The sequence below is a fragment of the Sus scrofa genome, chromosome 14 (assembly GCF_054392235.1).
Source record: "Sus scrofa isolate SSC_HxYL_T2T_F1_AM1 chromosome 14, Sscrofa_HxYL_maternal_Yorkshire_Landrace_v2.0, whole genome shotgun sequence".
Lineage (NCBI taxonomy): Eukaryota > Metazoa > Chordata > Mammalia > Artiodactyla > Suidae > Sus > Sus scrofa.
This window is the reverse complement of record NC_139396.1, coordinates 17,077,068-17,101,235: the sequence shown is the minus strand read 5'-3', so window position 1 is coordinate 17,101,235 and position 24,168 is coordinate 17,077,068. Positions and strand designations below refer to the sequence as shown.

The window sequence follows — 24,168 nt, the reverse complement described above, 5'->3', positions numbered from 1 at the left end:
CAGTTCTGAGGCTCGGGGTCAAATCAGAGCTGCAGCTGCAGGCCACAGCCACAGCAATGACAGTTCTAAGTCTTGTCTGTGACCTACACCACAGCTCACAGCAATACTGGATCCTTAACTTAGTGAGCGAGGCCAGGGATCAATCATGAACGCTCATGGATACTAGTCAGGTTCATTTCCGCTGCACTACAATGGGAACACCTAGAGGAGAGTTTTTAAAGAAACAGCTAAAATGAGGTCACTAAGGTGGCCCCTAATACAATATGACTGGTGCCCCTATAAAAAGGGGAAATTTAGACCCAGAAACACACAGAGGGATGCTGATGTGAGGGCACAGGCAGAAGATGGGCATCTAGAAGCCAAGGAGAGAGGCCTCAGGGCAAACCAACCATGCGCATATCTTGATCTCAACAGTTACTTGATACATTCTTGTTGTTTAAGCCCCATTGCCCATGGGATTTGTGATGGCAGCTGGAGCTGACTGATATACTCTCTCTGAAGGCCTGTACACTCCCACCACAGGATGGAGCCTGCAAGTGAAGACACCCTCTCTGTCCCCAGCTGGGCTCCACCAGCATCCTCACCCCTGCCTTCCTCCTGAGACAGCTTCTCTGCCAGGGCCTGTTTCCTTGTCCAGGGAGTCAGACAGTGGACCTCAATGGAAGAGGTACGGATGGAGGTCAAGGCAGGAGCAGTCGGAGTCTTTCATTTGTTTATTTGGGATTGCAGGCTTGGTTTGTGGGGTGGCCACTGTTGGACGGAAATGCCAAGATGGGGCCATGGAAAGCTGATGGAGCTGGTGGGGGAGGGGCCGCAGTTTCCAGAGAAGAGACTGGACTCTGAGGCAGAGACAGGAGCACAGGAGCTTGGCGGGTCAGCACCAGGCCTGCCACGGGACCCGGAGCACAAACAGCAGCAGGGTCCAGGTCTCTGAAGGCACAAAGGCTGTGCCAGGCCCAGGCGAGCCAGCAGCCTGCAGAGACTGGGATGGAACCTGGGTGTGAGGAGGAGGGGCCATGGGCTCAGGGAGGGGTGTGCACTTCTGTATCTCGTCAATCCAATGGGAGAAGTAGCTGACATTGGTGAAGATGCTGGGGTAGGTGGGATGTCGGCAGTCCAAGCCCCAGCTCGCCAGCCCCACCAGAACCCATGAACTGAGGAGGTCACAGACGAGGGGCCCCCCGGAATCACCCTAGGAAAGAGAGGGGAGTTACTGTGAGCAACTGAGTTAGGTCAGAGGAGTCTCTGCCATCTACGGTCCCTCAGGTGGACTTCTGGGAAGGTCCAAACACCAGCATCCCACAGCAGACCAGCCTGTTTAAGCCATGCAGGGAGGCAATGGCATCATGTTTTAGGAGGCCCCTGATTGACCCTCAGGACAATCACAGGTTTCAGTCTATGATCATATGGACCCCTGTGCCCAGAGACAGCCTGGATATCCCTGACAAGGCACTGTCCAAGGAAGAGAAGGGACAGCTACACCCACAGTGCCCAAGAGAGTTGGTCTGGGAGTGGAGCCTGGCCAGCTCAAGCCCCTGCAGACCTCAGCTCTGGCAAGACCCTGGGCTGCACCAGCACACCCCTTACCTGGACCCTCTTCATTTTTCATTCATTTAGTCATTTGGTTTACTTTCAACACCTTGGTTGAGCAATTTCAGAAGATGCCCATACCCTGGCCTGGCGGAGGCAACCTGTATTGCTCAGGGAGTCGGTGGGGGTTAGAATGAAATCTGCTGGGACTTACTAGAGTTCATGCTCTCAGGGCAGGGCCATCTGGTTGGAAATCTCCTCATGTCATCAGCCAAAGGGAGGGTCTGGTCCTTGTGGCTGGGGATAGAGGGGCAGGGGCCTTAGTCACGCTTGCTGCTCCTCCACTTACCCATCCAACATGTGCAGCAAGCAGCCAGGAAGCCTCTGCCCTGGGCACAGGGTCTCCTCCTTTGTGGTGCTTTTGTAAATAAGCCAACCAGCCTGCCATTGGCAGATGTGACATGTGGAAACAAGCCATGGAAGGGTCAGGACAGGAAGGGAAGGGCACTTCATCAAGTGGAGGTGAAAGGCTACTCTTCTTGCACTAGGAAACACAAGGTAGAGTTTCCAAGCGGGAAACAACTGAACTTTCTGAAGCAGGAGCACTGGGAGGAGTAAGTGCAGACCAGGGAAGGAGGGATATGCCAGGTGGGTGGGAGGAAGAACAGTGACATGTGGGGAGTGAGGAAAGTATATGGGACGAGGGGTCTCAGGGCCTATGGCAGAGGGTAGGATTTGATCCCCATGGAGAACTGTCTAGGTCATGTCTAGTGCCTGGATCAGTCCAGTGCTGTGTGGAGAATGAACCAGCTGGGAGGCAGCTACAGGAGAGATTACTGATGGAGAGGGGCCAGGTGGTAAGAACAGTCAGATTTGGAACAATAGTTTGAAGCTGCCTATAGGACCTGTCAAATCTGAGCCTTTCTGTCATTAACCATGGGGGGAAGAGCAGAGGGATAGAAGCAGGCTGAGCATGGAGCCCTGGGGCCCCAGCATTGAGAGGTGGGAGGGGAGGGGACCAGGCATAGAGCAGAGCATCTGGTGAGTGCCTGGGCCCAGGAAACAGGAGGGAGACTTGCTTAAGTGCCAAGTGAGAGGAGGACTCAGATCCACAGGCGGTTCTGGTGAGACAAGCTATTGGGGATGGTGGCCTTGAGGTTTTGGATAGCAAGCTGGGGACACTCCTAGGTGGAGTGGGTTAGATTCAGGACTGTTGGGAGGAGTCTTTGGGGGAAGGGAGGTAAAGAAACTGAGCAGTAGATGGTGCGCATTTACACAGGAGCCATGGAAGGGGCATCAGAGGACATGGAGCAGGAGAGACTCTGGGCATGGCAGGGATGGAACTTGAGGCTGAGGAGAGAGGGAAGACGCTGGGATAGACGGTGTGTAGGGTTGTCAGGACGAATGACTCTAGTCTGATTGGCTGCTGTGGGGTTCTCAGTGAAACAAGCAAGATCTTCAGCTGAGAGGGCGGGGTGGGGGAAGTGGCAGGTTGAAGGGGAGCGAAGGGTACATGGTGTGGTGGCCAAAAACAACCCTCAGAGATGCCCATCCTCATCCCTGGAACCTGTGGCTATTAGCTCATGTGGCAAAGGGGACTCTGCAGCAGTGATGGAGTTGAGGATCTTGAGCTAAGAAGGTTTTCCTGGATTCTCTGGGTGGTCCAATGTAATCAAGATCCTCATAAGGAAAGAGAGACACAGGAGGTCAGAGTCAGAGCAGAAGATGTGGCGGAAGCAGAGGCAGAGGTGTTGCACTTTGAGGACGGAAATGGTGTGAGCCAGGGAATGAGGGTGGCCTCTAAAAAGCTGGGAAAACCAAGAAAACATTCTCCCCTAGGAAAGCCTCCTGAAGGAACCCACCTGGCCAACACCTTGATGTTAGACTTTTGACCTCCAGAAATATAAGATAAATTTCCGTGGGTTTAGCCATTCACTTGGAGGGGATTTGTAGCTCCAAGTAAGGCAGCTCCAAGTAAGGCACCTTCTTGGGAACGTGCCATCATTACTTCAGCCCTTCCCCTCTGTGGTCCCCACCTGGGGTGGCCTCAGCCCTCTGCACGGTGGACCCCCTCCCAGCTGTGTGAGGCCAGTGGAAGGCCTTTCCCTGTTCACTGCCGCCCTCAGGGATTCACACAGGGGACCCATGCAGTTGCGGAAATGATGACGGATTCTGAGTCAGGCTCCAATAGCCTCCTGACTCCTGGGGAGCTCTCAGAAGGCAGGAGAGAGCCTCCTCTGGGACCATCTGTTCTACTGCATCCACTTTTCTAGGGCAGATGTCGGTACAGCCCTCATAGCCTCAGGGGGCACCCCTTGAGAAGTGGTGATGCGACTACACCAATAAATTTCCTCCAAGGTTAACTGCGCTACCTGACTTTTCATTATTGTTTCTATATTCTTTAAGGTGGACTCTGGAGGTCTTTAAAAAATTAAGAGATGTTCCCATTGTGGTTCAGTAGGTTAAGAGCCTGACTAGTACAAATGAGGATGCAGGTTCAATCCCTGGCCTTGCCTAGTGGGTTAAGGATCTGGCATTGCCACAAGCTGTGACATAGGTCCTAGAAGTGGTTCAGATCTGGCATTGCTGTGGCTGTGGCAAGGGCTGGAAACTGCAGCTTCCATTCAACCCCTAGCCTGGGAACTTCCATATGCTGCAGGTAGAGCAGGAATAAAAGAAAGGAAGGAAAAGGAAGGAAGAAAGAAAGGAAGGGAAGAAGGGAGAAACCCCAAATCTAAGGTATCACATGAAACGTGAGCTACAGTTTGCACTACTGTAGATACAAAGCAAACCTTGCATGTGCACTCTTGCATGTTCATGCATGTGTGTGTGTGTGGGGGGGTGTGGGTGTGTCTGTGTTGGGCAGGGCCAGAGCAGTGAATTCCACCTTCAGCAAGAGGTTGGGTCTAAGCCATGTACAATCCAGAGAGAGGGAGGCAAACCAGGCCAGGAGACTGGAAGCCAAAACTTGTTAAGTACCTACTGAATGCCAGGCACAGTGCTGCATTTCTATAGGAACCTTCTTCAGTGGAGGCCATGAGCAATTCCATTTCATGGGTGAGGAGACTTAGCTAAGGCCACAATCCCAGTCAATGGAACCAGGTCTGTCTTGCCCCACAGTCTGAGCATTGAGTGCCTTGGCAGGCTCTCTCTCCTCAGACCTGTTTCTGGACCCCCTGTGCAGAGGGAGGGGCCCTTGTGGGGAGAGGTGGGAGCCCCAGGTTGGAGGGTGGGGTCCAGAGCAGGTGACATGGCAGAAGATGAATCTAGGTGGAATCTCTCAGTCAGGCGGTGGTAGGTGGAAGGGGAGGCAGGAGGAGGGTCATTTGCTGGGACTCCCGAGTGTCCAGCTCAGGGGTATTCTCAGCCTGGAGAGAAACCAGCGGAAGAGTGGGGTCGAGGGGCACTACGAATATCCAGCAGGTGAGCAGACACAAGGCTCTGGCCTTGAGCTCCATTGGCATAATTCCTGCAGGAGAAGGGAGGTGGACAAGGCTGTAAGGGATGTCCATGGTGACAGCTGGATGTGGACTGGGCAGGGTGGGGGCTGAACACTTGTTCCACTTCTGGGTGGAGCTGGCTCTGTGAGGAGGCCAGACCAGGCCAGGCAGCTACAAATCTATACCACTGTTTAAGAACTGGGAACCAAGAAATATGGGTCTGCCTTCTACCAGCAGCTCACTGGCCTGCCATGAAGATATCTATCCATGTGGCCTTCTCATGGGCTAGGCTAAAGTCACAATCCCAGTCATCTTGTCCCTCCTGTGTGCATCTCCTGGGGTGCCAAGGCATAGTGCCACAAACTGGGTAACTATAAAAACAATGCAAATGTATCCTCTCACGGTTCTGGAAGCTGGAAGTCTGAAAGCAAGTGTCTCTGTGTCTAGCCCTCTTCACATAAGTCATTGGTACAGGGCCCACTTGAAATTTACAATGGTCACATCTCAAGATTCTTAACTAATCACAGCTGCAAAGACTTATTTCCAAAGAAGGTCACATTCTGAGATTCCAAATGGATACGAATTTAGGGGACACTATCCAACCCCCTACACCACCCTTTCAACAATCCCATGAAGGAGGCCTCAGACTCCTACACCGTGAATAAGACACAGGCTCAGATGGTGAAAAGACCACCCAAGGGCAGAGCAGTGCCTCTAACTCCAGAACCCTCACCCTCTGCCCTCCACTCCACGATGCCATCTGTGTAAGAGCTTGGCACCCAATGCCAGCTCAGGGTGCTGGGCCCTGAGGGGATGTGGTGAAGGCCTGGAGGCCAGGTGAAGCTTGGAGTCAGAACACGCAGGCCCTCCTTATTTTACGGGAGTGCTTTCCCTCTTTGGGCCTGTTTGCCCACTTCTAAAATAGGACACTACAGAGAGTGGATAGACATCTTCACAATTCAACAGTACACTCATGTCTGGAATGTACATAATAGACACATGTACCAAGAGCCCCTAAAGAAAAAGACACAGGGGGAAAAAATGGAAGGTAAATTAGGAAGAAGATATTCAACGGCAATAAACCTACGGAAGTATATTTCATCCGTCATCAGGAAAATGCAAACCACAATAAATCATCACCATTAGGAAGGATGGAAAGTGCCAAGTGTTGGTGAGCTTGTAAACTCTCAGCCACTGCTGGAATGTGTGGAACTGGTGCAAGCCCTCCGGAGATGTTTGGTAACATCTGCCAAAGCTGAACATGCAGATAGTTTTTAATCTAACAGTTCTCCTCAGGGGCTTCTGTGAAATCAAATAGAAAACCTCTGGAAGTGAAATGAAATGAAAAACCTGGAAGCTACTAAAATATCCATTGAGAGCAGAACTGACCATCGAATTCAATTCACACGATAGTGTCTTGCAGGGCAATGAGGCTGAACAAACTATACCTACGTGTGACAGTGTGGATGGACCTCACAAACATAATGTTAAGACGTGAAAATCTGACAACTGGAAATAAGTTCTACTTATGGAAAATTCAGAATCTAATATAAAGTGTTAAGGTGAAGATGAGAGTTTCCATTGAGTGTTGGTGACAAGAAGGGGAGAGGAGTGTTGGCCACCTGGGGTGTAGCACTGTGAAAGTTCATCCAACTACACATGTAGGGAAAGAGTATGAATGCCTTCTTCTGTATGTATATTTCAATAAAGGTTTTAAAATATGCCTCGAAAATAGATGCTGCTGGAGTGTCCTGCCAGTAGTAGTTGTCCTCCTGTGCAATGGGCTGAGGAAGGGGCTAGCCTGGGGGACACTACCAAGAGATAGAGCCTGGGAACATAGGTAGAGGGACGAAACAGAAGGTACCAGGGGTCTCCACAAAGAGAGTGGAGGCAACACAGCCTCCCACCATGGAAACTGAGGCCCTGAGAACAGGCCAGGGAAGAAGGGAAATGACCTCACTCACATGGCAGATGGCCTTTCCTGTAGAGAAGTCCCCAACACACAGCATCTCCTCATACACGGAGAAGTTCTTGCTGAGCCTGTGTCCATATACCAGATTACAGAACTGGTTCTCAATGAGGCCCACCTTAGCCTCCTGGAGATGGAAGGGTGTGGGCAGAGGCGCTGTGAGGATAAGAAGGAAGTCAGTGAAGTTTGCTAGAGCTTAGCTACAGGCTCTTCTGCCTTACTGCTCACCACCACCCCTGCATCATAGGGTTTTCTCAGCAAAGCTGAGCTTTCAGCTCTCTATCAGTCTTCTACCTATGCCTAATAAGGCCTCCCCTGTTTCTCAAACGTTTCCAAACTCATCCTATTCCCACCACCTCTCTCATAGCAATAGACCACACCACTCGTAGTCCATAAAGAAAAAAGGCAAATCCTACCAATGCATGCCAATCACTGATGCTTAGCAACCATTCACCAACCCACCTACCCTTTCACAAACCATCCTTTCCACTTCCATTTGTCAGTCATTACCTTTCCTTCCCTCCACTAATTCCTCCGTCCATCATCTACCCATCTTGTCTCATGCCCCATTCATCCACTCACCCTTCCATCTATCTGCTGGCCTATCCATCTTTGGATCTATCTCCCCATTCTCCCTCCATCAATCAATATATCCACTCTCTCCATCCCTCTTCCCACCCACTCAACCATCTTCCCCTCCAGGCACTCATCTTCCCTCCTATCCATCCTCCATCCATCCTCTCATTCAATCACTCATTTATTCATCTGTCTTCAGGTTAGCTATTGTTTAGACACTAGTGATAGAGGGGAACATTTTTAGTTGGGGAAACAGGGTAAGTGAAGTAAATAAGTAGGATTATTTAGCTCTGAGAAGTGTGGTAAGGAAATACAACAGGGAAATGTGACATTATGGATTGCCTGTTTTAGGTTTCACATCAAGGAAAACTCTTCAGAGGAGGAGCTGAGTTGTATATCAAAGAAATGAGTCACCCAGATTAGCAGGGAGAGCCTGTGAGGCTGGGGAAGCAGCCAAGGTAAAGGTCCTGAGGTGGGGACAGCCTCAGGATATTCAAGGCAGGAAGGGGCCTGGTGGCTGGGATGGCGTGGGTGAGGGTGCAGTAGGAGCTGAGCAGAGAGGAATGGGGGCCAACATTTCACAGGGCCTTAGAGCCAAGGTAGGACATTTGGACAGTTTTCTAAGCATAAATGAGAAGGCACTGAGGATGAAGAGCAGGGAACTGGCACAACACCTGCTTCAAAGCAAACACTCAGGCAGTTGTGTGGAGACTAAAGTAGGGCACACAGGGTGGGAGCTAGCAGACCAGTCTGGAGGTCCATGCAAGAACGGGTGGTCTACAGGACCAGGGTGGCAGCATTGCCACCTACCCTGCTGCCAGGCCCTGGGGCATAGGCTGGGATATTAAAACAAGAAAGACAGAGTCCCTGTCCTCAAGGAAGAACCAGACTGTGTGTGTGTGTGTGTGTGTGTGTGTGTGTGTGTGTGTGAGACAATGCTGGGGACCTGGTTGTCTGTCCTGTGGTTGGGGATTGTTACTGATACACTATTGGGAAGGGCCAGCAATGCTGGCACATCCCACCCAGTGAAGACAGGGTCTGATCAAAATCTGACCTCCTATCCTGAGAAACACCTACCAAATTACAACCTTACAAATAATTGCAAATACACATTCTTTTCCCCCTAACTCTGCCACATAAGCTTGTGCCCAACCATAAACACTCTTTTCTTTAATAAACACTCTTACTCATGAGTTTTTGCCTGCATTTCTTCCCTTTCAATCTTAGAAAAACACAAACTTTTTCTGTGTTACTCAGTTCACCTAATAAACCCACAAAGTAGACAGTTGACCTGGGTTGGGAGAAGAGCAAAGTGAGGTTCAAAGAGTGAAACACTCTTAAGTTGTAGTCATTATAACTTGACCTTGGAGGCTCACAGGTCAGAAGTCATAAATATGTTTTCTTTCCATTTTTCCTAAGTGCGTCCAATGGGAAATCTTGGTTCCTCAGTGGCCTAGAAGGGGCCAGGCCCCAAGCAGGACATCTGAGTTGAATCAAGTCATCTTAGATCTATAGTTGATTAAAGCCTTGAAATCAAGAAGCTGACAGGTCCCAAGAACCTGAGTTCTTAACATCCAACAGTCAAAGATTCCCAGATTTTCAGAGCTTTGCACTTAGGGAACACTGAATTTTAGAATCACACACTTTCAGAACTAGAGCCAGAATGGTTCAGTCCTCTGGAAATGAGGCACAGTGGACCAAGGTCCAGCGGTTGTTTTGCCTGGGCACCCCTACTCCCCTCCTCCCCTCCTCTGTCCTCCTTCCCTTCTTCCTCCTCCTCACTTCCCCCTTATCTGCCCTCCCACCCCAGCCTCTCCCCTACCCCCTCACTTTCCTCGTTGAGCATCCCCCAGCCAGTTATCCAGCAGGATGCATTATTAAGCAGCTGCAAGCCAGGGGCTGGGAGGCAGGCAGGGATGATGTAGGAAGTGAAGTTCACAGGAAAGAGCAGGTGTAACATGGCTATGTCACTTCCGAAGGGATGAAGCTTCTCAAAGTCTGGGTGCATGACAATCCGGCTCACGGACATCTCCAGGGTGTGCTGAGTGTGTTCAAACAGCTGCGTGCTTCCTAACAGGACCCGGTAGTTCTCTGGAGCATGGGATTTTCTGGAGGAGGAAGAGCATGCTGTCACCATCATCCCTGAGTGTGGGCTAGGTCTCTTCCCCTGCATATTCATCTAACTGCTGACATCCACCTGGACCCCTGCACCCCCCATGGTGCCAGCCTTGGTCTCTGCATTCCTAAAGTTCAGGAGCACTACTTTCTTGAGACTGATATTCTACTTACAACCTCAGACATATGGTTTCTCCACCATATCCAAGAATCAGAGGAGCATTGAATCCTTGTGCTGGAAAGGTCTTTGGTGGGCTCATCAAATGAAGGACCTTGGATTGTTTACAGGAGATGTTCTGGATTGACCCAGCTCTACTTTTACCTTCCCAAGGCTCCTACAACCCACCTTATGGCCCCACAATTTTCCTGACCCCTCCCTTCTTTAACCACCTTCCTGCCAAATAGCTGTTTCTCCGCTCAGTTAGAAGCACTTGCCAAAGATCTGTAAGGTAAAGGAGCAACTGAGTGTAGGAAACAGAAACTTGCATTTGCCCTGAACACAGCTGCTCCCATAGAGTAGGTGCTGATCAGATTCTGAGCTCCCAAAGCTCCAGCTCCCAGACCTGGGCTGTGATGTTCCAACTCCCTGGGGATGCCTCCTCATCTGTTCACAAGCTGGGCACTGAGCAGACCCTGGAGGGCCAGGTGTGTCAGACTCCTGAGCAGCCACATCACTCTCCCAGGGTGCCCCATCTCCCACCCGCACAGCCTGGCACCACATCTCCCACATGCACACTAGTGACCATGATTCCTCCTGGGCACACAGTTTTGCAAGAGTAAAAAGTAGAGCCATTCAGCTGCTCGCCAGACATGAGGTCCCATGTCCCTGCCTAGACTCAGAAACCTGGAAATGTGGGGACCTTGAGAAACTGTGATCTGAGATTGGTCCACACTGCATGGCAGCCAGAATGGACACTGCTACTCTTCTGGGGCACATCTGTGTTGGGAGACAGGCCCAGGGGCTGAGGGCAGAGTCTGGGGAGGGTCTGGGAAAGGGAGCCAGGAGGACAGTCCAGGTAGAAGGTACACAGGTCAAAGGCAGGAATGACATGGACCTCTGGGCCACAGACAGCCCCAGAGGAAAGCCCAGAGGAGCTGGGGTGGGACACCCTCACTCCTCCCCTGCCAGTGCCTCTGCTGGCACCCTAGGAAAGAGGACTCACTTGAGAAAGCAGTGGGCAGCAGAAACCAGCCAGCGGGAGTTGATGAGGACAGCTCCACAGACATGCAAGCCCTGGTACATCAGGCTGGCCTGCCATGGCCACTGGCCAGCCACCACATCCTGACCACCAGAGATCCGCCACATCACCTTGGGTTTCCCGCACGCTGTGGAGACTCCCCTGCCACCTACAATAGAGACATGGGTGAGACCCCAAATGCCACTACCAGGGAGGCCCCCTCCACTTCACAGATGGGAAAACCAAGGGCAAGTGTCCAGTGGCCTGGCCAAAATGACACGGCTGCCTGGACTCTGCCTTTACCAGCTGCCACTGAGAATTTGACAGCAGAACACAATGGAGCAGGCTTTCTGAGCATGAAGGCCCAGGGCTGTGGTGAGATGCCAAGGGTGACCAAAGGTGGCAACAGCTCATGGCAGCATATCCGCTGAGCTGGACATCACTGAGGCAGTCTGCCAAGGGCTGGCCATGTGCCAGGCCTTATTTCCCTGAACTAAGACAACACAACAACTCAAGGTCTCCGAAGTTGCCAACATTATGCACTCAAATCATAGCTTCTAAGGGCCGGTGCCCCTCCACTTTGCCCCAGTATCTTAGAGAAGCAGATCTGCAGGCAGGACTCTGGGGTGATGTGTGACCATGGAACTTAGCAGCACCCCATGAGGCCCTCCCCTAATAGACCCCCACCCATGTCCTCTGCATGCCTTTTGTCTGTAGAAAACTTTAGTCACAGAGAACATTTACCTGGAGAAGTGGAAAAGTGCAGAAAGAAAGGAAAACAGTCAAGCAAAGCAAAATAATATTTTAACGATTAAACAGAGTAAGAATATTTAGCTCCTCCTCAAGGACTATAGATAATATTCTGAGCCATGTCCTTGGAAATGTTTTGCAGATACTGAAACCCCACCAGGTGGAAGAAGTTACCTATATGCTGCACACAAGCACATAGACCCAAACAAGGTGGAACCAGAAGGTGGATGAGGTTGACTCCCAAGTACCTCACCACCCACCAATCAGAAGAAAGTCTACAAGCTGATCAAGCCCTGCTCTTTGAACCTCACTCAGCCCTCGAGGTGGGGGCACACAGCCTTGAGGCTGTTACCCCACTGTGGCCCCCTCTGCCTGGCAAAGCAATTAAGCTGTTCTTTTCTACTTCACCCACAACTCTGTCTCTGAGATTCAATTCAGAGCATGTCCACAGAGACTGAGTTTCAACATCAACCTGGGGAAAGTCACTCCCTGCCTCTGACTCAGGATTATCCATTTACAAATAAGAGGGGTGGGCGTTCCCTGGTGGTCTAGTGGTTAAGACTTGGTGCTTTCACCACTACAGCCAGGGTTCAATGCCTGGTCCAGGAACTGGGAATCCCACATTAAGCTGCAGCCAGCAGCGGAAAAAAGAAATTAATTGATTAAAAAACACTCTATGCAGTGGCCAAAAAATTAAATAAATAAGAGGGAGTGGGCTAATGAAGACAGCCATGGTTCTGGGACCCACACGTGAGGGCAGGGGTGAGGCCAGGGCCCCTAGAGCAGGCATCCTGCTCTAGGGCCTGAGCCCCAGGGACTCAGGGCTCCCCATTCAGCAGTCCTGGGCTTTCCTCCACCCAGCCTCAGGCTGGACCCTGCCAGTGCCCACTTGCACAGCCCCACAAGGGTCCTGGGGCAGTTTCCATCCCAGAGGCCCCTCAGTAGGGGTCCTGTGACCCACCTGTGTTAAGGTGGTCTCTGGGCTGCCTGGTTAGATGGACCTGACCGCAAACAAAAGAAGAGGTTCAGTGACCCTGGGCACCAAGCCCTGGTCACAGTCAAGCCCCCTCAGGCCCTGCAGGCCCACCTTCTCAGCCCCACACAGAGGCCCCCACGCACCTGTGGCTTCCCAGGCCAATGGCTGTGCTTCCGGAGTCAGAGGCCCACCCTCCACCGCTCGCACGGCTGCAGGAGCTGGGCCGGGGTCGGCCCAGGACCCTCGCAGGTTTAGGGTGGTGGTGGGCGACCATGGCGGCAGCAGCACCAGCTGCAGCCAGAGGAGGGCGGCAGGCTGGCCTCCTACTTGCCGCAGCCTCGCCTCTGAGACCATTGTCAGTGCTGTGGACCTGGGCCTGAACCTGGCCTGACTCAGCCCTGGGCCTGGACCCTGCCCCCGCCCTGGCCAAGGCTTTGACCCCGCCCCCACCGCGCCTTGACCCCGCCCCAACCCAGCCCTGATCCCACATGACCTTCCTATTAACTTTTTTTTTTTGTCTTTTTGCCATTTCTAGGGCCGCTCCCATGGCATATGGAGGTTCCCAGGCTAGGGGTCCAATTGGAGCTGTAGCCGCTGGCCTACACCAGAGCCACAGCAATGCGGGATCCGAGCCGCGTCTGCGACCTACACCACGGCTCACGCGACACCGGGTCCTTAACCCACTGAGCAAGGCCAAGGATGGAACCCGCAGCCTCATGATTCCCAGTCGGATTCATTAACCACTGAGCCACACCGGGAACTCCCCTATTAACTTTTAAAATAACTCCACTGAAAAATTATTTCTATACCATGAAGTTCCCGTATCACAAGCGACGTTTCAATGATTTCCAGTACATTTTTCTTCATTCATTTGTTTATGTTTGTATTTAAATCAATCTTCTATTTGGGAGAGTTTTAGATGTATGAGTAAGTTGCAAAATAATACAAAGACTTTGCGTATCCCCTACCCAATTTCCCCTCTTGTTAAGATCTTATATTGTTATGGCACATTTGTCACAACTAGTGAGCCAATACTGATACATCAATATTAACTCAATCCATTAGCTCTCTTTTTTCAGTTTTTTTACTTTAAGGCATAGAGCTTAATGATTTCACTTACATACAATCATAAAATGATCATCACAATAAATTTAGTGAACATCTATCACTCATATAGATACAAAATTAAAGAAATAGAAAAAAAATCACTCATAAATTGTTGAGTGCCTCTTCAGGCAATCTATGAATTGGTTTTCAGAGTCAAACACCAAGGTTTGACTTGATGTTTCCTTTCACTTCTTTATCCATTAACCCAATTTTTTTCCCTCAACCCACTCTGCTTCCTATCTGGCTCTTAACTTACTTCAACAGAGGCTAGACTTTCTGAACAAAATTCACAATTTATCATCTGATAAACACTTCTGTAGTGATGGTGCCATGGAACAAAGTATTTGAAATTAGGATCGTCTCAGCAGATCCAATATGTTCATAGCTGTAGGTATATAATTCCTAATGAAGAAGTCCTTGTGCTCCAACCAATATCCAGCAGGACCAGCCTAATATTCCTTTGTTCTGGAGAGCCCCAGTGTATCAGAAACGTGGTTGTGCAGCCCACAAGTCCAAGACCAGAAATTATTATTGGTAAATATTTAACTTTTTCCCTATTATTGTTAAATATTTAACTTTTTTATTAGTTTTTTTTAAACTAATAATACCTTCTCATGGATCACAATCCAATTGTGCAAAATGGAATATGCAGTGTTGAGTCATGCGTCCTCCCACCTCTTTCCCCTGTCCACCCAGTCCTCTTTCCCACAGGGAACTAGTGTTTACTTAAATCCTTCCATAGATGTGTTATGTAAAGAATTTAGAATGCAATATATTTGCATTTTTTAAAATGCAGGGTTTTCTCTGATTAAAACTTAATATATTTTCAATACATTTGCAGATGTTTACAATGACTCTCTTCTTACATTAACGAGATTCCTTTCTAGATGGGAGTAGACTTCCAGAACAAGAATTTCTATACCCCTTAAAATCAAAAGTTTTGGAAAGAATAAGATGGTCAGGTGTATTTAATTAAAATAGTAAGTACCCAAATGAATTAGAACTTCAGGTAAACAATATGTTGTGTTTTAGTATAATCATTTCCCACTCAATATTTTGGACATAGTTTTATGGAACATTTTTTCATTTTTATCTGAAATTTATTATTAAACTTAGATCTCGTACTTTATCTGGCAACTCTTCAAAAAAAAGTATAGCACAGTAAACTAAATTTTTAATTACTCATTGTAAGAATCCTTAACTGGATTAAAGATTCTTGAATGTGCCACTTGGCTCCAATAGAAGACACCCTAGTTGCATACACACACACACACACACACACACACACACACACACACACACCCCTTCAGCCTCTTTTGATGATATGGGATTTGGAAGAGCTATCATTCAGCACTGGGTTTGTGTGTCAAAATGAAAGAGTATTTGTGTTTCATAGAAGAAGATTGGTAGGAAATTGGTCAAGGGAGATGAGAGGTGAAGACTTCAGAGGATTGCAAGAAAATCTCTTGAATTTCAAGCTTTACTGTCTGCTAAATGTTTCTTGTTCCTTGCAAAAAAAAAAAAGTTGCATGCAAAATGGTGGCTATTGAAGAAAGGCATTGAATTTTGAAGCCAGGCCCAGGTTCTTTCCTCTTCTTTCTAACAGTTGTGTAGGAAAGGCATTTCTAAACTCCTGACCAATTTACTTGTGATTTCTAAGGGTTTTTTTTTTTTCTAACTCTAAATTTGAAAATGGTATATATTTGGTACTTTCAGAGAGTGTTTTCTTGGCCACTTGAAGGGAGTGACTTACACAGTGTTCATCCATTTTAAAATTTCCAAGGCATTTAGTGGTCTGCAGTACGGAACTGTCTTCTTACAGGTACTTTCTCTCTCTCTCTCTCCCTATCTATCTCTCTTTCTCTCCCTCTCTCTCTCTCTCCCTCTCTCTTCTTTTAGGGCTGCAACCTCAGCATATGGAAGTTCCCAGGCTAAGGGTTGAATCATTGGAGCTGCAGATGCTGGCCCATGCCACAGGCACAGCAAAACAATGCTGGATCTAAGCCACATCTGCAATCTACACCATAGCTTGGGGCAACACTGGATCCTTAACCCACTGAGAGAGGCCAGGGATTGAACCCAAGTCTTCGTGGATACTAGTCAGGTTCGTAACTTCTGAGCCACAATGAGAACTGCAACACTTCTCTCTTTTATTCTCTTTGGTAACTATTCTGTGTACTCTACCTTGATCTTAGCTGAGAAGATGAGGTGAGAGCAATTCAAGGCAAATCATGGTGAACTTTAAAAAAAAAAAAAAAACTAAGTGTTGAGAAAATACACAGTTTGGAGACATTTCTCATGACTTGAGCATTTATCATGGAAAACTTTAAATTATTAACCAATAGCTTCATATTAGGGGAATAGTGTGGCAAGATAATGTACCCTGTCACTCCAGAAAGGCAGGTTTCCTTGTTGCTTCCTCCTCTTGTCTAGTCAGTCAGTAGTGAATAAACGATTCTCACTCATGGCTCTGACACAGAATTTCAATGAGTCTTCTCTGGACTACTGACATAAAAACCTGCAAAAACTTGTGAAAAATTATCCAGTTCCAATTCTATAATCACTTTTGTGCTATATCAAAATCCTAGATCACAGATATAATCAAATTAGTCCAAATGTAACTTGGGGAGACAGACAACAGAAGGGCATAGATAAAACTCCTTTGGACAATGATGTCTGACTATTCCTGCAAGAAACTGGGGGTGTGGTATTGACTGCTGAGAAAAAAAAAATCTCTGTATATGGATCACAGACCTCCGAAAACACATGATATTCTACACAAGCATGGAATATTAGCGGCATGGTGAGATACCATGTTTGTGTCTTGTAGAATGTTCAGTCTCTGAGCTTAGAGGCTTTGGTGATATTAGATGTGAGGGATCTTCAGAGGTATTCTGTGGGGCAGAAACGGTACTAATCTTGCACTGACCAGTAAAAGAATCTGATGATTGAAATTTCTTTGGAAAGTATAACAAACTCAAGTCAGTACGTTGATTCCACTACTATTTTTTTTCCAACTGAAATTGTGTAATATATTGCTGAAAAGTAGGAGGAGAGAATAAAATTTGGGAACGCTATGTCAACTGGAATTGACCCAAACTGTCAAAACTTGCTCAAAGTTACAACAAAAACCCTGCAGAGGCAACATCTATGAATCCACATCTATTGAAGAACCCCCACGTATTAAAAAAAACTCACTAAGTAAAAACATTATAGCAGAATCAATTCATTTGGAAAAACTCTAGGAATGGAGGAGCCAAGAGACAGTAGCTCTTAGAGTGTTTCTCAGGTCTAAAATTCTTCACTAGAATTGTTCTTTAATGGAACTATCAGGCTTGCTAGGAAAAAGAATCTACTATTTCTGGGGAGAAAAAAACTAAGGAAACCCAAGAAACTGCAGCCCAAAGGGCGTGAAAGCACTTGCCCCAGTTTGAAGATACTGTGCTTAGGCTGGTGCTCTCCAAAACTCTTTCACAAGGGTCATATCTAAATGAGTGGATTTCACGTTTGCAATTTTAAAATCCCAGGGGCTCATCTCACAACCCCTAGTTTTAAGAAGAGAGGACCACAAAAGTTCTGAGAAGACCTTGCCATAAAATCTTCCCAGGGGATCCCAATCCTCCGTTGCTTTCCTCTTTCATAGCAACCTCCAAGGACAGCTCCGCAAGGCCCCACCCCTGCACGCATGCGCACACCCACTAGGGGCGGGGCTCCCCGCATGCGCACCACTGTCCTCCAGCTGCTCAGAGCATCTGTTGAGGCCTGACCGCTTGGGAAGCCAGTAACACACGTGCCAGCGTGGAGGGTGGGGTTCCTACGGTCATCACGGCTGGGGGCGGGGCCAATCATGGCAGCATTTAAAATCAATTATTTGAAAGCAGGAGTAAGGAAAACGGACTTTTCACCTCTTGGGCGTCCTGCTGTGCACTCTGAGTCACTCTGTGGGTTATTTGTGGCCTTGTCCAAGTGAGTTCACCACCGCCCTGTGCCCCTCCCCCACCGCCACCAACTGGAGCTCGGTGTCCCTGCAGTGTTTACACCAGGGTTGTTGGCACCACTGTGGAGTAGGTTGCATGAAGGCTTCAGTGATTTCCGGGCCTACCATGAGGCAGGTGAATAAAATGTGTGAACAATTAAACGGGTGCCAGTCTAGTGTTTGCATTCTAAAGCGTATGAAAGCTAGAAGGAAGGTTTTCCAGTTTGAGAATGCTCATCCAGTTCACAAGAAATAGCTCAGGACACTGGAAATTGAGTGGAAAATGAATAAAGATCTATTGTACATCCTCATAGTTTCACCAGTGTCTTCCATTTTAACATAAAAATGTCAATCAACACATGTTCAAACTGCATATTATTGTCAGTGATGGGGGCAACTTTGCTGAATCTAACAATAAGCATTGATTTGTAGTCTAATACTCTCAAGAAATGACAGAATTGGAGTTTCCTCCTGGCTCAGCTTGTTAAGGGTCCATGGTTGTCACTACTGTAGCTTTGGTTACAGTTGTGACAGGCTGTTCATTCTCTGGCCATAGACATGCTTTGGACTGGCCATGCCACCAAAAAACAAAAACAAAAACAGATATCCTAGCATAGATTGGCAAGTGAAGCAAAAGTTCAATAACAATCAAGAAATGCATTAGGGAAGAATCAACTGGGTAGGAGACAGAAATAAGATGGCTGAATAGAAGGACTGGAGATCAAATTTCTCTCCTAAAAAACAACAAATTTACAACCAAATGCTGAGCAATTTTCAACAAAATGCACCAGAAACTTTCAAAAAGATATCCTATTCCAGAAGACAAAGAGGAGGACACATCAAGAGGTGGTGGGTTGATTACAGGATATATGCAACCCCATACCTCCCGGTGGGAAGATCCACAGACAGGAAAGTAACTGGTTCACAGAGACTCACCTACAAGAGTGAGAGTTCTGAGCCCCACATCAAACTCCCATGCCTGGGGATCTGGCACTGGGAGAAAGAGCCCCTGGAGCATCTGGCATTGAAGGCCAGGGGGCTTGTGCACAGGAGCTCCATGGGACTGGGGGAAATGGAGACCTCATTCTTAAAAGGCACACCCAGACTTTCTCATGCACTGGGTCCCAGGGCAAAGCAAAGTCTCTATAGTAATCTGGGTCAAACATGACTGCAGTTCTTGGAGGACCTCCTGGGAAAACAGGGTTGAATGTGGTTCATTGTGGGGGAAGGACATTGGAAGCAAAGCTCTCAGGAATGTTCATCAGCAGCTGCCTTTCTCTGCAAGTGGGCATTTTGAGAAAATCTGGCCCCACACATCAGTGCTGAGAAGCCCCAGGCCAAACAACATAGTTTTGGAAGTCCTAGCCACAGCAATCAGGGAAAAAAATAAAAATAAAAGGAATCCAAATTGGAAAGGAAGAAGTAAAACTATCGCTATTTGCAGGTGACATGATACTACGCCTAGAGAATCCTAAAGACTCTACCAGAAAACTGTTGGAGCTCATCCATGAATTTGACAAAGTCGCAGCATACAAAATTGATACACAGAAATCAACGGCATTGCTATACACTAACAATGAAAGAGTAGAAAGAGAAATTAGGGAAACAATCCCATTTACCATCACAGCCAAAAGAATAAAATACCTAGGAGTAAACCTACCTAAAGAGACAAAAGTCCTGTCCTCTGAAAACTATAAGACACTGATGAAAGAAATCAAAGATGACACAAATAGATGGAAAGTCGTACCATGTTCTTGGATTGGAAGAGTCAATATTATCAAAATGAGGGCATTCCCGACATAGCTCAGTGGTTAATGAATCCAACTAGGAACTATGAGGTTGCAGGTTTGCTCCCTGGCCTTGCTCAGTGGGTTAACGATCCGGCGTTGCCGTGAGCTGTGCTGTAGGTTGCAGACGCGGCTCAGATCCCACATTACTGTGGCTCTGGTGTAGGCCAGTGGCTACAGCTCCAATTCAACCCCTAGCCTGGGAACCTCCATATGCCATGGGAGCGGCCCACGAAATAGCAACAACAACAAAAGACAAAAAAAAAAATTATCAAAATGACTATACTACCCAAAACAATCTACAGATTCAATGCAATCCCTATCAAATTACCAAGGACATTTTTCACAGAACTCAAACAAAATATTTTAAAGTTTGTTTGGAAGCACAAAAGACCCAGAATAGCCAAAGATATACTGAAAAAGAAAAATGGAGCTGGAGGAATCAGGCTCCCGGACTTCAGACTCTACTACAAAGCAACAATCATCAAAACCATATGGTACTGGCACAAAGACAGAAATAGATCAGTGGAACAAGGATACAAAGCCCAGAATTCAACCCATGCACCTACAGCCAACTAATCAATGACAAAGGAGGCAAGAATACCCAATGGAGAAAAGACAGCCTGTTCAATAAGTGGTGCTGGGAAAACTGGACAGCCACATGGAAAAGAATGAAATTAGAACACTCCCTAACACCATACACAAAAATAAACTCCCAATGGATTCAAGACCTAGATAGAAGACCAGACACCATAAAACTAGGCCAAAGACTCTCTGACATAAACAAGAGCAACATCTTCTCAGATCCACCTCTTAGAGCAATGACAGTAAAAGCCAAAAGAAACAAATGGGACTAAATGAAATTTAGAATTTTCTACACAGCGAAGGAAACCCTAAACAAAACTTAAAGACAACCCACACAATGGGAGAAAATCTTGGGAAGTGACTCGATTGACAAGGGCTTCATCTCCAAAATGTATAAACACTTTCTGCAGCTCCATACCAAAACAAACAAACAAACAAACAAACAAACAACCCCATCAAAAAATGGGCAGAAGATCTAAACAGACAGTTCTCCAAAGAAGACATACAGATGGCCATGGTATTTAGTTCCTTTTAACGGCTGAGTTATGTTCCATTGTGTATATGTACCACTTCTTCTTGATCCACTCCTCTATCGATGGACATTTAGGTTGTTTCCGTGTCTTGGCTATTGGAAAGAGTGCTGCGATGAACATTGGTGTACATGTGTCTTTGAGAGTCATGGTTTTCTCTAGATAGATGCCCAGGAGTGGGATTGCTAGACCAAATGGTAATTCTATTTTTAATTTTCTGAGGAATCTCCAACCTGTTTTCCACAGTGGTTGCACCAATTTACAATCCCACCAACAGTGTACTAGGGTTCCTTTTTCTCCACACCCTCTCCAGCACTTATTGTTTGTAGACTTTTTGATGATGGCCATTCTGGCTGGTGTAAGGTGATACCTCATAGAGGTTTTGATTTGCATTTCTCTAGTGATGAGTGATGTTGAACATCTTTTCATCACTGTGCCACAATGGGAACTCTGGGAATTGTGTATTAGTGCATGTGTTTCTTATGGTGGTTTTTCAGGAATTTTGTGGTTTGGGGTGTGTGAGGGTAGGTCTATGACTATTTTATGGGACTGGTGATATGCTGTATATGTGCAGATGAATGGATTGTGTGGGTTGTGTGGTGTGAGGTTATTATGAATTTGTATTTTGGAAGATGACTCGAGTTATTTCATTGTAATTATTTAGGAATGTGGGATTATGTATATATAGGCAACGTGAAGCTTTATGTGCATTTGAGGGTACATGGTGGTATGTTTCCATATATGTAGTGTGCTGGGTAATTGTGGGTATATTTGGGGCTTGTGGTGAGAACATGTTTGTTGAGTTTCTGTGTGTATTCAAGGAGCATAGCAGATTGGATGAATATTTTCTATGGTATCTATTTGCATTTTTCATTAGGAGGTTATTTTTGTACCTGCAAATTTTTTTGCATTAATGTAGTAATGGAGTTATGTGTATGCAGAAGAGTGGCAGAATTGTATTTGTACTGGAGGTATGTGGTATGGTTCTATGTGAATATTTAGGGGTGTGGAGGTTTGAGATGTGTCCTTTGGGACTTTCAAGGGGTTTTATGTGTATTCATATATGATACGTTGGAGAATTGTCCTTGTGTCCAGGTGTATGTACTGGTTTATGTGTATGTCCGTCAGTGCATGTATGAATTCATGGGGTTTGGGGTTGTTGGAAACGTTCACAGTGGTTTCCCAGGATGCTGGGATTTTCATGTTTGGAAATATTTGGGGATTGTAGTGGTAATGTTGTATTCTGGAAATGCAAGGATGATGAATAGTGTTTGGGGGTCTGTATATATTTAAAGATTAGGAATATTCATGTGTGTGTGTATGGCCATGAGAGAGTAGTGGTCATGAAAGTATAGTACCTACAGTTAAAGGATGTTGCTTTTCCCCCACTTAGTGCAATGATTATTGGACTTTTAGCTTTCATTCTATTAGTGTGGTGTATTGTATCTATTTATTTGCATATAGTGAACCACCTTGCATCCCAGGGGTAAATCCCGTGTGATCATGGTGTATGATCCTTTTTTTTTTTTTTTTGCTTTTTATGGCCACACCCATGACATATGGAGATACCCAGGCTAATCAGAGCTAGAGCTGACAGCCACAGCCACAGCAATGCCAGACCCAAGCCATGTCTGTGACCTACACCACAGCTCATGACAATGATGGATCCTTAAACCAATGAGCGAGGCCAGGGATCAAACTTGCAACCTCATGGCTTCTAGTTGGATTTGTTTCCACTGAGCCATGATGGGAACTCCCAGTGTATGTTCCTTTTAATATGCTGTTGAATTTTTTTCTATTGTTGTTCTGGTCTCTACTTTACCTAATTCTGCTCTGATTTTTGTTAGTACCTTCCCTCTGCTAACTTTGGATGTAGTTTGTTCTTTTTAAAAAATATTATTTTTCAGAGTTCCTATTGTGGCTCAGTGGTAATGAACCTGAGTAGTATCCATGAGGATGCCAGTTCAATCCCTGGCCTTGCTCAGTAGGCTAAGTCTCTGGTGTTGCCATGAGCTGTGGTGTAGGTCACAGATGCAGCTCGGATCCTGCATTGCTGTGGCTCTGGTGTATGCTGGCAGCCACAGCTCCAGTTTGACCCCTAGCCTGGGAACTTTCATATGCCACAGATGTGGCCCTAAAAAGACCAAACAAACTCTCCACAAACTGAGTATAGAAGTAATAAAGACAGTATATGAAAAGCCCTCAGCTAACATCCTCAATGGTGAAAGTTTACAGTTCTTCCTCTAAGATTGGAAACAGGACAAGGATGCTCACTCCTATCATTCCTATTTAACATAGTACTAGAAATCCTCGCCAAAGCAATTAAGCATAAAAAAAGAAATAAAAACATCTGCATTAGAAAGGAAGTTAAGATTGTCTCTGTTTGCACATGATATGACCTTGTAGATAGAAAATCCTAAGGTCTCCAACAAGTAAACTTGTTAAAACTAATCAACATGTAGTTGCAGGATACAAAAATCAATATACAGAACTTAGCTTTTTTTCTATATGCAAACAAAGCAAATATCTGAAAAAGATACAAAGAATATAGTCCTCTTTGCAACAACATCAAAAACAGTGAAATACTTTGGAATAAATTTAACCAAGGGGGTGAAATTTCTATGTAATGAAAATTATATGTCATTGATGAAAGAAATTGAAAATGACACAAAAAATGGAAATATATCCCATATTCATGGTTAGAAAGAATAAAATTGTTAAGTTTTTCTATACCACCCAAAGCCATTTATAGATTCAACACCACTCATCTCAAAATTCCAATGACACTTTTCACATAAATTCAAAATTTATCACAAAACTTTAGTAACCAAATCAATATGGTACTGGCATAAAAACACATACTTATACCAGTGGAACAAAATAGCTAAACGCACCCATATGTAGTCAATTAATTTATGATAAATGAGCTAAAAACATACAGTCTCTTCAATAAATGGTGTTGGGTGACCAGATGGCCTTGTGCAAAAAAAGTGAAACTAGACTCCTATCTTACACCATACATAAATTTAACTCAAAATGTATTAAAGACTTGAAGTAAGACCTGAAACCACAATATAGGTGGTAAGCTCCTTGCCATTGGTCTTGGCACACCAAAAGCAAAGGCAACAAAACTAAAAATAAATAAATGGGACTATATCGGACTCAACAGCTTTTGCACAGCCAAAGGAACGACTGACAAGATGAAAAGGCAGCCTACATAATGGGAGAAAATATTTGCAAACCATCTATCTGATGAGTTAATATTCAAAATAAATGGAACTCATACTACTCAATAGCAAAAAATAAGTCATCTGATTTAAAAGATGGATGGAAGCCCTGAATAGACAGTTTTCCAATGCCAATAATCAATAGATACATGAACAGTTCTCAACACCAGTAATTAATTAGTAGGGGAATAGAAAATGCACACAAGAGGTCAACTTATACCTATTAGAATGGCAAGAATGTGTAAAAAGGGGAACCTCTGTGCACTTGGTGGGAATGTACATCAGTAAAACAACTATAGAAAACAGTATGGAGTTTCCTTTAAAAACTAAATATAGAACTATCACAATAATCCAGCAAACCCACTTCAGGGTATTTATCAGAAGAAAAAAAAAAAAAACACTAATTCGGAAAGAGATGTGTA

The 24,168-nt window shown here is 46.2% G+C and overlaps 1 protein-coding gene across 1 annotated transcript; it reads right to left on the bottom strand.

The window, feature by feature from the left end:
• Window positions 1–874: 874 nt before the first annotated feature.
• Window positions 875–12,888, bottom strand: LOC146396361 (putative serine protease 47). The gene is made up of 5 exons (XM_084995486.1): window positions 12,678–12,888; window positions 10,794–10,977; window positions 9,346–9,623; window positions 6,935–7,095; window positions 875–1,192 (listed from the first exon to the last, which is right to left on the bottom strand). The coding sequence occupies exons 1-5, from the start codon at window positions 12,886–12,888 to the stop codon at window positions 875–877; spliced, it is 1,152 nt and encodes a 383-aa protein (XP_084851612.1).
• Window positions 12,889–24,168: the final 11,280 nt, after the last annotated feature.